This window comes from Panthera onca, chromosome E2 (assembly GCF_046562875.1).
Source record: "Panthera onca isolate mPanOnc1 chromosome E2, mPanOnc1 haplotype 2, whole genome shotgun sequence".
NCBI lineage: Eukaryota > Metazoa > Chordata > Mammalia > Carnivora > Felidae > Panthera > Panthera onca.
In genome coordinates, this window is record NC_138353.1 from 12,902,327 (window position 1) to 12,914,906 (window position 12,580).

Here is a 12,580-nt window from a genome sequence, read left to right on the forward strand (position 1 = left end):
ACCCAGACTACACAGCCAAACCTCCAGTCTTAACTGGCTTGTTACCCCAAGATATCCTGGGACCCCAGCCTCTGTCCTATAAAAGTAGACAGCCAAACCCCCAGTCTCCTTGCCCCAAATGCCCGTTAGTACCTCCGGTTTGTCGCGCTCGACACTAGATAACCAGACCCCCATCTGGCATCCCAAATATCTCAGGGACCCTCATCTTTGTCCCACAAAACTGGGCAGCCAGACGTTCAGAGTCTGTCAACCCAAAGGGTCCCTGGGACCCTGCTTTCTTTTATTTTTTATTAATTATTTTTAATGTTTATTTATTGTCTTGGGGGGGTACAGAGAGCAGGCAGGGGAGGGGCAGAAAAAGAGGGGGACACAGATGCCAAAGCAGGTTCCAGGCTCTGAGCTGTCAGCGCAGAGCCCGATGCGGGGCTCGAACTCACGGACTGGGAGATCATGACCCGAGCTGAAGTCAGACGCTTAACCCACTGAGCCACCCAGGCGCCCCCCGCTTTCTTCCCTACAACAACCAAGCTTTCAGTCTCTATCAAATACTCCTGGAACCCATTCTCTGACCCACAGCACCAGGCGGCTGACCCAAGACTCTGCTACCCCGAACAAGGCAAGAGTCCCTCTGTCATTCAATATCGAACACCTAGGTGCAAGAAGTGTCACCTCACGCTAGAGATGGGGACCCCCCATCCCCTTTAACCTTCATCTGGTCAGGCAGACTCATCTGCCTGAACGGGACCCTGAACGGAACAGACCCCTCATTCCACTCATGCCAAACTAGACCCGAGAACCCCAGACACTCCGTCCAAAGTGCACCACTGATTCTTAATCTCTGTCATCCTGAACTAGACAGCTGGCCTCCTAGGCTCTGCCACTCCAAGCCAAGTCCTGACTCCCAGAACCCTAGTCTCTGCCACCCCAATCTAGGCAAACGAACCCCCACTTTGTATGTCCCAAACTAGGCATCCGGATCCCCGGGATCTGGCCTCCCCGTTAGACAAAGAAAGCCCAGGGTCCTCCAAAATCCCAATCATGACAACCACGTCCCTAAGCTCTGCCTTCCAGTCAGTCCGTCCCTCCAACGAGGTGACCAGACCTGCAGTGTCTGCCGTTTCAAACTAATCGAGTGGACCCCAATGTCTCTCACCCCAAACCAGACAACCAGTCCCTCGGCGGTCTCTATAACCCCAAACTGGACAATTGGACTATGTGTCTGATACCCCAAATGGGATGACCAGACTGCAAGCCTCAGACACCCTGACGGAGCACGCCTGATCCGCGATTCCTGTTGCTCCAAACTAGTCACTGAATGCTCAGTCTGGCATCCCAAGCCTTAAAATGTCGGTGTCTTGGGCACCTGGGTGGCCCGGTTGGTTAAGCATCCCACTTCGGTTCAGGTCATGATCTCGCGGTTCGTGAGTTCGAGCCCCGCATTGGCTCTGTACTGACAGCTCGGAGCCTGGAGCCCGCTTCGGATTCTGTGTCTCCCTCTCTCTCTGCCCCTCCCCTGCTCGCAGTCTGTCTCTCTCTAAAACAAATAAACGTTAAAAAAAATTAAAATAAATAAATAAACATTAAAAAAAATTTTTTTAATGTTGGTGTCTCAGTCTAGCAACTACATACTGTCTCCCCAAACTAGATCTTAGAATCCCAGCTCCATCACCCCAATCCTGACAAAAACCCCCATCTCTGACAACTCCGGTCCCGGTCACTCCCAACCAGACAAGAGTCCCTAATCTGTCACTTAACATTTGAGAACTAGACGCACTGTGTTCTTAACCCCAAACTAGACAAGCAGACATTCCCCAAACTAAAAAATGTGACTCCCCAGTCACTGTCACTGCACATGGCCACGAGACTCCCCCCAAACTCTGTTGTCCCAAGTTACACAGCAGGACCCCCGGGCTCTTCCTGCTCTAAACTAGACAGCGTGGCCTGTCTCTGCTGCTTCAAGGGGACAACAGACCCCCATCAGTTCACCTCCAGCCAAGGGGACACCCTACCTTGTCATCCCAAGCAAGGGTCCTGGACTCTCAGGGTCATCCCCCCAAATTAGCCACCTAGAGGGGCGCCTGGGTGGCGCAGTCGGTTAAGCGTCCGACTTCAGCCAGGTCACGATCTCGCGGTCCGTGAGTTCGAGCCCCGCGTCAGGCTCTGGGCTGATGGCTCAGAGCCTGGAGCCTGTTTCCGATTCTGTGTCTCCCTCTCTCTCTGCCCCTCCCCCGTTCATGCTCTGTCTCTCTCTGTCCCAAAAATAAATAAAAAAACGTTGAAAAAAAAAAATTAGCCACCTAGATACCCACACCCCTTTTCTATCATCCAAAGCTAGATAAATGATCACCTCAAAGCTGATAAAAGATCCCAAATTTCTTTTTTTTTTTTCAATTTGAGAGAGAGAGAGAGAGAACTAGTGGGGGAGGAGCAGAGGGAAGGGGAGAGAGAGAGGGAGAGAATCTTAAGCAGGCTCCACACTCAGCTCAGCCCCCCACTCAGGGCTTGACCCCAAGACCCTGGGGTCATGACCTTAGCCGAAATCAAGAGTCGGATGCTTAACCGACTGAGCCACCCAGGTGCCCCGTCCCCAGTTTTCTATTACCCCAAACTAGAAACTGTCTCCGCAACTGAGACAACGAGGTGTCCCATCTGAAACCTAGAATGAGGCTTAGGCCCTCCCTGGCCCCGTCACTCAGCACGAGACTAGATCCCTTGTTCCTGTCATGCCAAACCTGGACCCACGGGCTCCTTAATCATGAAGTCGACAGCCACATTCCCAATTTGTCACTCCCGGACAGCCAGCTGGACTCCCAGGATCTGTCACCAAAATAGACGGCCAGTCCTTTGTCCCCTTGGTGAGACACCGAGCCCTCCTTGTTTTTGTTGCCCCAATCCAAACCTCTCAACGCAAGGTCATTCAGGAGGCATGTCTGGGGAACGGGCTTGACCATCCGGATGGAAACTTCTGGTCTGAGGCATCTCAATAACCCAACATCAGAATTAGGGACCTGTAATCAGTCATTCCCCGCCCCCACTCCCCCCACCCTGTCCTCGGCCTCTGGGCTGGTCTAACCTCTGGGCTGTCTCTCAACCTCCCAACCCCCACCATAACCCCCCAACCCCAGGCTGCTGACTTGCCACAGTGATTTCTGTCTCGGCCCTTGGGCCCCTGACCTCGTCATGTCCAAACAAGGCAGCCTGACCACATTCCCTCCAGGCTCAGCAGCATAAACTGGACGTGGTGGCCACCGACCCCGTGGGCTTGAAGACTGTCTCCCCCAGGAGCACAGGCATCTCGATCAGCAAACAAAACACCATCTACTACCCCAGACCTGGGATTGGGAGCCTGGCCTTGGAGTAGACCCGGGGGGGGGTGTTGCGGGGGGGGGGGGGGGGGCCTGCCTCAGCTCCTGGCTCCCAGGTTTCATCTCCCAGAAGCCCATCTCTGGCTCCCTCCCTGGAGAAAGTCTACAGGAAGCACTTTTCCGCCCTCTGGTGGCGGCCACTGGAAGCACGCCCCCGGTGACTGACTGGGACCAATGTGGACCCAGACACCCAGGCCCCCTGGTCCTCCCTGTCTTGCTGGAAACTGAAGCCTGGGGGTCATCCTTGCCTGCCCCCTCCCACTCAGCTCCCACGCAGGCCCGTCACAGAGCTCCTTGTCCTGAACCTGTCTTCCCTGTCCCTCCTCTCCCCTCCACGTCCCTGGCTCATCCTCCCGGGCCCCATTCCCTCTAGCCCATCCCCCACATGACCCCAAAGGGATATTTCTAAAACTCACACCTGACCCTGTCCCCCCAGTGTTCAAAACCCTTCTAGAGTCCACATTACCTTAAGCTGAAATCCAAAGACCTTCTCTACGGCTTGCAGATCCTGCATGATCTGGCTCCAACAACCTCCCCACCGTGATCTCCTACAGCTATTCCCCTCACTCCCTTCACCCAGCCACAAGCGCTGCCTTGTCACTGAGCAGGTCCCACCCCAGGGCCTTTGCACTTGCTGTCCTCTCTGGCCAGAATACTGTTCCTCCAGACCTCCAAGGAGCCATCTCCTCCTGGTGCCCAGCAGGGCCCTGCCTCCCCACGCTAAGTGAGCCCTCTCCTTCCACAAGGACTCTCTAGCCTCGCCCAGTCCGGTTTTATTGGTTTCACAAGCTGATCACTTGCTGAGTTTCCTGTCTGCTGGGTGTTTGGTTTGTGTATCGAGCGCCTCTCCCACTGAACGTGAGCCCCGGGAAGGCAGAGCCTCGTCTGTTTGTGGTGCTGCTGTTTCCCCAGCATGTCAGCCGGCGTGTCCAGTAACCCCAGGATACGAGCCCCAATGTAACTTTATATTTTCTACTCAATCACCTTTTTCTTAAAGTAGGTTTCATGCCCAGCACGGAGCCCAATGTGGGGCTTGAATTCATGACCCCGAGATCAAGACCTGAGCTGAGATCACGAGTCAGATGCTCAACCGACAGAGCCACCCAGACGCCCATCTACTTAATCACATTTTAAAAAGCAAGGAAAAAAGTGAAAATAATACATTTACCTCGTCTCTGCAACATATTGTCCTTCCAACATATAGCCAGGATAGAAAATAATTAAGACATTTTATACCCTTTCCTGCTAAGTCTTTGGAACCTGATGTGGATTTTATACTCACAGCACATCTCAATTCAGACCAGCCACGTTTCTTTCAAGTGCTCACTAGTCACATGTGGCTGGTGCCTCGTGTGATGGAATGATTCCAGAACAACGCGGGGTATGCAGTGGGCCCTCGATAAAACACCTGCTGATGGAATAGTGAGTGGGTGGAGTTTGGGTGGTGACACTCCAGGTTGGAGAGGCCAGGGGGCCGCGCTGTAAGGTCTGGGGCCGTGGTTCTGCTCAGGCCACACCACCCACAGCTCTTCCCGGAGCTGCCTCCATGTCCCCTCGAGGCTCACTGAAAGGTCACCTCCTCAGAGAGCCCTCCCAGACCAGCCCTGTGTGGTAGCCCCGCTTTGCTGTCACATCTGCCTGGTGTTTCCCCTGCCGGGCGCGGTCCTCTTGTGTCAGTGCTCCCAGGTGGCGGAAGGTATTCATGTTACGACGAAACGTAGGGTGCGTCACTCGCAACCTCACTCAGGGTAAAACCACAGCCCTCACCGAAGCCGGCCAGTTTCCCGCTGCCCCCACCACGTGGGCCTCCTGGCTGCACCCCCAGGACCCCCAGGCTCCCTGCTGCCTCCGGACCTTTGACCCGCTTCTCCCTCTGCCCAGAGCATTTTCTTAAGGATCTGCAGCTGCCCCTTCACTCAGCGTCACCTGGGGGAGGCCTTCCTCAACCTGCGACTCGTCTCCAGAACTTTCTTTATGCAGGAAAGTGTTAACACGGTAGGCTGTCCTTGCAGAGGGCTGCTTGCATAGCTGGCCCCGGGCTGGTGTCTGGGAACTGGGATTCCAGAAGGCTTCCCCCTGGTCCTCGATAAGAGTGACTCACTGTGTCTACACTGTGCCGAGGGTACTGTTTATGCCGAACGCCTGCTTTCCTTCTGGGAGCCTGGGCTTCCGGTACACGCTAGACGGAGGGTGCTCGTGTGGCCGCCCCCCAGCAGAAAGCCCGGGCAGAGTCTCTAAGGAGCCTCCCCGGCAGACATCCACACCCGCTGTCACAACTCGCCGCTGGAGGAACCGAGCACAGCGTGTGGGAGTCCCCTGAGAGAGGACTCTGGGAAGCTGGCGCCGGGATTTCTCTGGATTCTGCCCCAAGTGCCTTTTCTCTTCGCTTTGTCACCTTCCACGATAATGAATTACAGCTGTAGCTCCAACTATATACCGAGTCCTCCTAGCAAATCACTGAACGGGGCGGGGCGGGGGGCGTAGTCTGGGGTACCCCTGGCTGGCTCACTCCCCGCCCCTCCCCAGCACTCACCACCATTTGCGGTCCTATCATGGTTTAGTGGTTTATCTTGCTTAATGAATCCCCCACCGCCCCAGCCAGGGGCCCCCTCCTTCTTGGTCTCTGCAGTCTCCCCAACACCCCCAGCACGGGCCCACAGAAGAGCCCGGGGAGTATCGGCCGAAGGACGACTGTAACAGCTTTATTTCCGAAGCTGGAATCCCTCCCCGGGCCTGTAAGGGGGCTCCGGCCAGGAGTGCAGAGCCGTGCGGGGCAGGGGTGACCAGGGACGAGGCAGCTGCCTCGGGGGGCCGGCGGGTCCTCAGACACCTCACACTGGTTCCATCTGCAGCTCCTCCCCATCCCCGGCCTCCGTCTGGTGGAAGGCGGCATGGGAGCCGATGACCACAAGGGTGGCTCCTGCAGGAAAATGGGCAGATCAGGGCCTCGCTCCTCACCTGCCCCCCACCGCCCACCCCGGCTCCCCGGACCCTGTACTCACCCAGGACCCAGAAGACGGCAGAGCCTGCACCAGCCAGCCAGAAGAAGGGAAAGGAGACGGCTCCGGCCAGAGCGTACTGATGGGCTGGGCTCACCTCTCGGCCTGGGGGACAGACGGCATTGGACACTCGTGCCCTCTCCCCGGTAACTCCTGGTGCCCCCCACGCCAGTCTGGTGTCACAAGCTCCGGGAGCCTCAGGATCATCCAAACTCCTCATGTCAAGGGCTCCTCCAGCCCTGGCCTCACCCATTTCTCTGATGTTCCCACACTCCACCAGAACAGAGAACACCTCCCTCCCTGCCCTCTCCCTGCTGTTCACTGCCCTTCAGCCCCACTCCTGTTAGGGAGCCCCCAGGCTCCCCCTTCCCCAGACTATCGCTCTCCTTTTTTTTTTAAATGTTTATTTATTTTTGAGAGAGAAAAGAAACAGAGTGCAAGTGGGGGAGGGCAGAGAAAGAGGGAGACACAGAATCCAAAGCAGGCTCCAGGCTCTGAGCTGTCAGCACAGAGCCTGACGTGGGGCTCGAACCCACGAACCTGAGTTCATGACCTGAGCCGAAGTCAGACACTTAACCGACTGAGCCACCCAGGCACCCCAAAAGTTTTTTTATTCATTTTGAGAGACAGAGTGCAGGAGGAGCAGAGAGAGGGAGAGAATCCCAAGCAGGCCCACACTGCCAGCATGGAGCCCGATGTGGGGCCTGAACTCACGAACCACAAGATCATGACCTATGCCCAAATCAAGAGTCAGACACCCAACTGACTGAGCCACCCAGGCGTCCCTGTGGGCGTGTTTCTTGTGTCTGTACAAAGTTCCCCAAGAATCTGGTTTATGGGTGATGGAGAAACTGAATGATTTCACATAGTAATGTAGATTTCTAGCTTCTCGCGGCACAGCGGAAGATCAGGTCTCCGTGCCTCCTGGCAGCGGGGTCATGGCTGTGCTCCAGGCACTCCCTCCATGCCCTGTGTGTGCCTGACATGCCCCTCAGCCAGCTCACCCCTGTCATGGACGGAACGTGCAAACCCCTGAAGGACTTTCTCTTAGGTCTTCCCGTTTGAACCCAGCTCTCCCTTTTCACCACTCGGAACCGTGAGCTTCCCCCGAGTGGAGACTCAGGCCCCTCTTTCTTCCCAGTGGTGCCTAGGGCCGGTCTGGGACCACATGAGCCACAAACCTCAGCTTCCCTCTCTGAGCGGTCCCAAGATCTTTCTGGCCCCACCCCAGGAAGCAGGAAAGGGCAGGGACACAGATCTAGGCCGGTGTAAGGTCGCCACCTGGTGTCCAATGTGGGTACTTGCAGCTGATGCTTTCTGCAGGGAGGTGAAGGAGGATGGAGGAGGAAAAGTAGGTTTGAGGGACAGGGTGAAGAGTAGGTTCTGGGGTATCTCCAGGCTGAGGAGTGCCAACGCGGTGGGGGGAGGGGGCTGTCTGAGACTGGGTGTGAGTATCTGGTGTGTCTGAGATGGGTCGAGTTTGAGGGATCTGGTGTAGATCTAGGCTTGGGCAGACTAGGGTTAGGGGTCAAAGGCTTGTGGTCCAAGAACAGGATATGAAGGATCAGGGAACCGTCAGGACAGGGGATTTCTCACCAAAAAGCACAAACTTGGACTGCAACGTGCGCAGATAGAGGATGTAACAGGCGCCAAAGAAGACAGCCAGAGCCACCAGCAGCATGGGGGACGTCACCCTGGAGGAGGGTAGGGAAGCATGGGTCAAGCAGCTGGGAATGAGCCAACCAAGGGGACCTTGACCACCTACACCGGTGGATGGCAGCCTACGCCCTTGAGACCTGGCAAGACCAGGTCACATCTGGTCACACTGTGTCCCTGCCAGGCTGACGGGGCCGTAGGGGCCTGGCCAGTGAGAAGAGGGACTGGACGCGGAAGGAGGGGCCGACCGGGGGTGGGCTGTGGGTGCGGGGTGGGCAGTGCTGGGGTGGGGGGGGGGGCGAGGCCCGACCGGTGGGGTTAAGTGCGGGACGGGAGAGGCACTCACACACAGTACAGGATCAGGCCCAGGAACACGAACACATAGTTGCTCTGGTAGTATTCCACGTTGCGTACGAGGCGCTGGCACAGCTCGCCCAGGTTGCGGGGCCGCGAGAAGCGCCGCTGGTCCACGAAGGAGCCCCAGGGCCGGATGGTCGCGCGGCGCCTCTCCAGCCACTCACGGCCCGCGCCCGATGGGATCAGTTTCGGCAGCAGGGTCCTAGTGGACGGGGCCGGGTCAGCGGTAGACCGGGATGGAGCCTGGACCCCCAATCCCCTACCCCCGAGCAGTAAGGGGGCCGAGTGGGGGGGGGGGTGGACTCTGGGGTGCTACGGGGTAAAGGTCCAAGACTCCTGGATCCAAGAGGAGGAGGGGCCGAGGGCCCAGACTCCAGAGTCCTCGAAGAGGACACCAGGGGCCCAGACTCTAGTGTCTGGGGCCCGGATTTCTGGGACCCGAGGGAGGACGGGGCTGGGGGCCAGGGCTCCCGGGTTTCGGTCAGGGGCGGGCTAGAGCCAGCTTGCTCACGAGGCGCTCAGCCCTTCCGGCTCGGCATCCTTCTGCGGGTCCTTCTCGGCCGCCATGTCTGTGTCGTGAGGGGTAGGGCCGCTGTAACGAGCCCGGGGATCTGCAGACCCCGGCGGCCCCGCGCGAGCTCTGCCCCACCCAGCGGAGCAGACGTGGCGCCGTTCCGGAGCCGCCGGGGGCGGTGGTTCTGCCGCCGAGCATTGTGGGAGTTGTAGTCCTGATGACGCCCGGGAGGGTCGGGCTCGCGAAACACCTTGGGAGGTGCAGTCGCGTAAAGCGGCGGAGCGCCTCTGAGCATCATGGGAGTTGTAGTTTTAGAAGCGGGGCGTTCGGCTTGGGGAAGGTGGGTCTTCAGGAGTCGGGGCGTTCCGGGAGATCGAAAGGCAGAAGCAGAAGCAGTCGTCGTGTACTCACTCCCCTGCAGGGTACAATGGGGATCGTGGAGAACTGTCGTCCTGACTCTAGAGTGCATACAAAACACCCAGAGGGCTTGATAAGACACTCACGTGTTCTGACTCCGCAGATCCAGGGTGGGGCCCGTTAATCTGCATCTCCAACGAGTTCCTAGGTAACGCTGATGCTACTGGTCCATGGACCGCATTTTGAACGGAGAGACTAGACAATTCGTGGGAATCTATTTCTTTCCTGGAGGCAGAGACTGGCGAGAGGGCCACGGTCGCTGGAGTGGGTATCTGAGATGGAGGGCAAAGCCCCCCCGCCCCCCAACCCTTGAGCTCCCAGGGATGAATGGGTTAGGACTAGGGACCTTGGGACACCCCCTCCTCTCCCATGGGAGAGGGGAGTTGGGAAAGGGTTGAGAATTTTTAAAAGAGGGAGTTGTTGGGGCGCCTGGGTTGCTCAGTTGGCTCTGGCTCTTGACTTCAGCTCAGGTCATGATGTCACGGTTCCTGGGTTGGAGCTTTCACATCGGGCTCTGTGCTGGAAGTGCGGAGCCTGCTTGGGGTTCTCTGTCTCTGCCCCTCCCCCGCTCATGTGCTCCGTCTCTCTCAAAATAAATAAACTTAAAAAAATGTTAAATAAATAAAAGAGGGAATTGTTATAACTGAAAGACCCGGGATTCTGGAGTCAGAGAGGAAAGTCTAGGCTGTGTTGACCTTGAACCTCAGTGACTTCATCAGGGCAGTGGAGATCCTAATAGTACCACACTCACTCATGGGGTTATGATGATTCAGTTAAATGGCCCATATACAGTGCTTGAAAGAGTCTTGACACTTTATTCACTTCAATAAACGGTAGTCAATGTTACTGCCACTACATTATCATAAATGTTTCGATTATTTCTAGAGGTAAGCCTTCTCAAAAATTTTTTAAAGTTTATTTGTTTTGAGAAAGAGAGTGAGGGCAGGGGAGGGGCAAAGAGAGAGGGAGAGACAGAATCCGAAACAGCCTCCAGGCTCCAAGCCCGACATGGGGCTTGAACTCACGGACCGTGAGATCATGACCTGAGCCGAAGTCGGATGCTTAACCAATTGAGCCACCCAGGCGCCCCAAAAGTAATCTTTATACCCAACATTGGGGCTTGAACTCACAACCCCGGGATCAAGAGTCGCATGTTTTGCCAACTGAGCCAGCCAGGCGCCCCTTGCCTTCCTAAATTTAACAGTCACGTATTAGAAGCTGCAGGCCCCTTGGATGTCCCAAGGTGTGGCTGGTGTCTGAGACATGGCCCTTCCTTTCCCCTAGTTCCCACAGCCATGGCTCCCTCTCAGCCTTTGCCCCTGCCCCTGAGTGAGGGTGGGTTCATGGCCAGAGTTCTAAAGGCGCACACCAGAAGAGCCTCAGGAAATGTGTGTGGAAATATGGGGAATTGTGGGCTCCCTTACGTGGACTGGAGTTTCAGGGCTGGGTGGACCTGACGAAGAATATCCAGCTAGAATATCCAGGTGACTGTTAACTCCACTGTCTCCTAAGATCCACTGTCCCTTTTGGTTTGGACTTGGAGGCCTGCTGGAGGGCGTTCCCATGGGCTGGGGAGACGGCCCCTGCCAAAGGGGCTGGTGAGCAGTAAGCCGGAAGGCCCCCTGTTGCGGGGAGGTCCCGAGCTGAAGCTGAATGAGCCAATGAGCCGTACTTTGAAGGTCAGATTGGCCGGTCACCGTTCATCCCTCCCTTTGTCAGCCCCAGGCCTGCAGCCGAATCTTGTTCAGGCGTCCCACTTGGGTCCGGCTACAAAGGAGGACTGTTAAGGCACAATCAGCCCAGTGCGTTAATGGGGTAAGCGGCACCCGAGTTCAAAGCCATGGGGGCAGCAGGGGTAAGCAGGGGCGCCCTCGAGAGGGACATGAATCTTGGGGACAGTCGGAAACAGAGGTCCAGAGGCCTCCTCCCGTGGCCAACCTTGAGAAACTTGGGTTTGACTTTTGTCACGAGAGCTGTTGGGTTTCTTTAGCGAAGGTGTCGCACAGCATGGGCCGTGGACAGTGGTGTCCAGAGGCATTGTGGGGAGTGGCCCTCAGAGGGGTGGGGGGACTTCGAGTCAGGAGATGAGGCCTTGGCACAGGGGCGATGTGGGGGAGGAGGCCCTAAGGCAGAGAGTGTGAGAGATGGGAGGGTCCCTGAGGCAGGGGCATGGGGAGAGATAGTGGGGAGAGGGGGCCATGACGGGGTGGGTCCTGAATTAGGGGGATGGAGGGAGATAAAGGGGCCCCTGAAAAGGCCGTGGGAGACGGGTCCTAGCCCTGTGTTCCCTCCAGTCTGAAGCCTCCTTTCTGCCTCTTGGATCTCTGCAGGGAGTGGAGCTGCGAGTGTAGGAGGGCCTTAGCACAGACGATCAGAAACCTGGATTATATCCCTGCTGTGTGACTTCAAGGAAGTCCCTGCCCTCTCCGGGCCTCAGATTGCGCAGCTGTCTATGGGAGTACAGGTTTCCCCTACTATCCAAAATGGAGCGTTCCTATAAAACCTCTCATAAGCCAAAATGGCATAAAGTGAAGAGCATCCCCCGCTTTCCAAGAGCTCATCTTACACTACTTTACTTCTACGAAAGACTTACGTTAGTATCTGTTTTGGCTAACTGAAACAAATCTGAAGACCATTTTCCCTTTTACAGAAAAGACCACTATGCGCTCATGTAGGAAAATGTAATTGGTGCAGTGGGCCTGGGCACACACTCACGTGGGGTCTCGGCATCCTGGTCACCCAGACACCCGTGCCGGGAGGCAGGTGGGCCCTGATCTGGCCCCAGGCCCTCCTCTGACTCACATCTCTGGGCTGTGTTGAGCGTCTGACTCTCGCTATCGGCTCAGGTCATGATCTCACAGTTCGTAGGTTCAAGTCCCAGATCGGGCCCTGCACTGACAGCACAGTGCCTGCTTGGGATTCTGTGTCTCCCTCTCTTTCTCAAAAATAAATAAACATTAAAAAAAAAAAAAAGCCAAACATAGTCTGTGCCATGATCAGCAACCCCACTCCTAAGCGTGTACCCTGTACAACAGAGATGCATACATGTGTCCTCATCGGAAGACACTGTTACAACGTTCCTATTTCTAGTGGCTCTCAAAGTTACAGATACATGGGACAATGTGTTCAGGACAAGAAGGCAGACACGTAAGACAACATGTTTGTAAGATTTCCTTTATGAAAGTCCAAGAACAAGTGTGGGGGCTGCTGACTAGAAAGGGGCAGGAACTTTCTGGGTGGATGGAAATGTAACATAACCTTGATCCGGGTGG

General features: G+C 56.3%; 1 protein-coding gene across 1 annotated transcript; it reads right to left on the reverse strand.

Annotated features, from left to right (window-relative positions):
• Nucleotides 1-6,051: 6,051 nt before the first annotated feature.
• Nucleotides 6,052-9,095, reverse strand: RABAC1 (Rab acceptor 1). Its single transcript, XM_060651286.3, has 5 exons — nucleotides 8,889-9,095; nucleotides 8,367-8,579; nucleotides 7,961-8,058; nucleotides 6,368-6,469; nucleotides 6,052-6,285 (listed from the first exon to the last, which is right to left on the reverse strand). The coding sequence occupies exons 1-5, from the start codon at nucleotides 8,942-8,944 to the stop codon at nucleotides 6,197-6,199; spliced, it is 558 nt and encodes a 185-aa protein (XP_060507269.1). The 5' UTR covers nucleotides 8,945-9,095; the 3' UTR covers nucleotides 6,052-6,196.
• Between the last annotated feature and the right edge of the window lie 3,485 nt (nucleotides 9,096-12,580).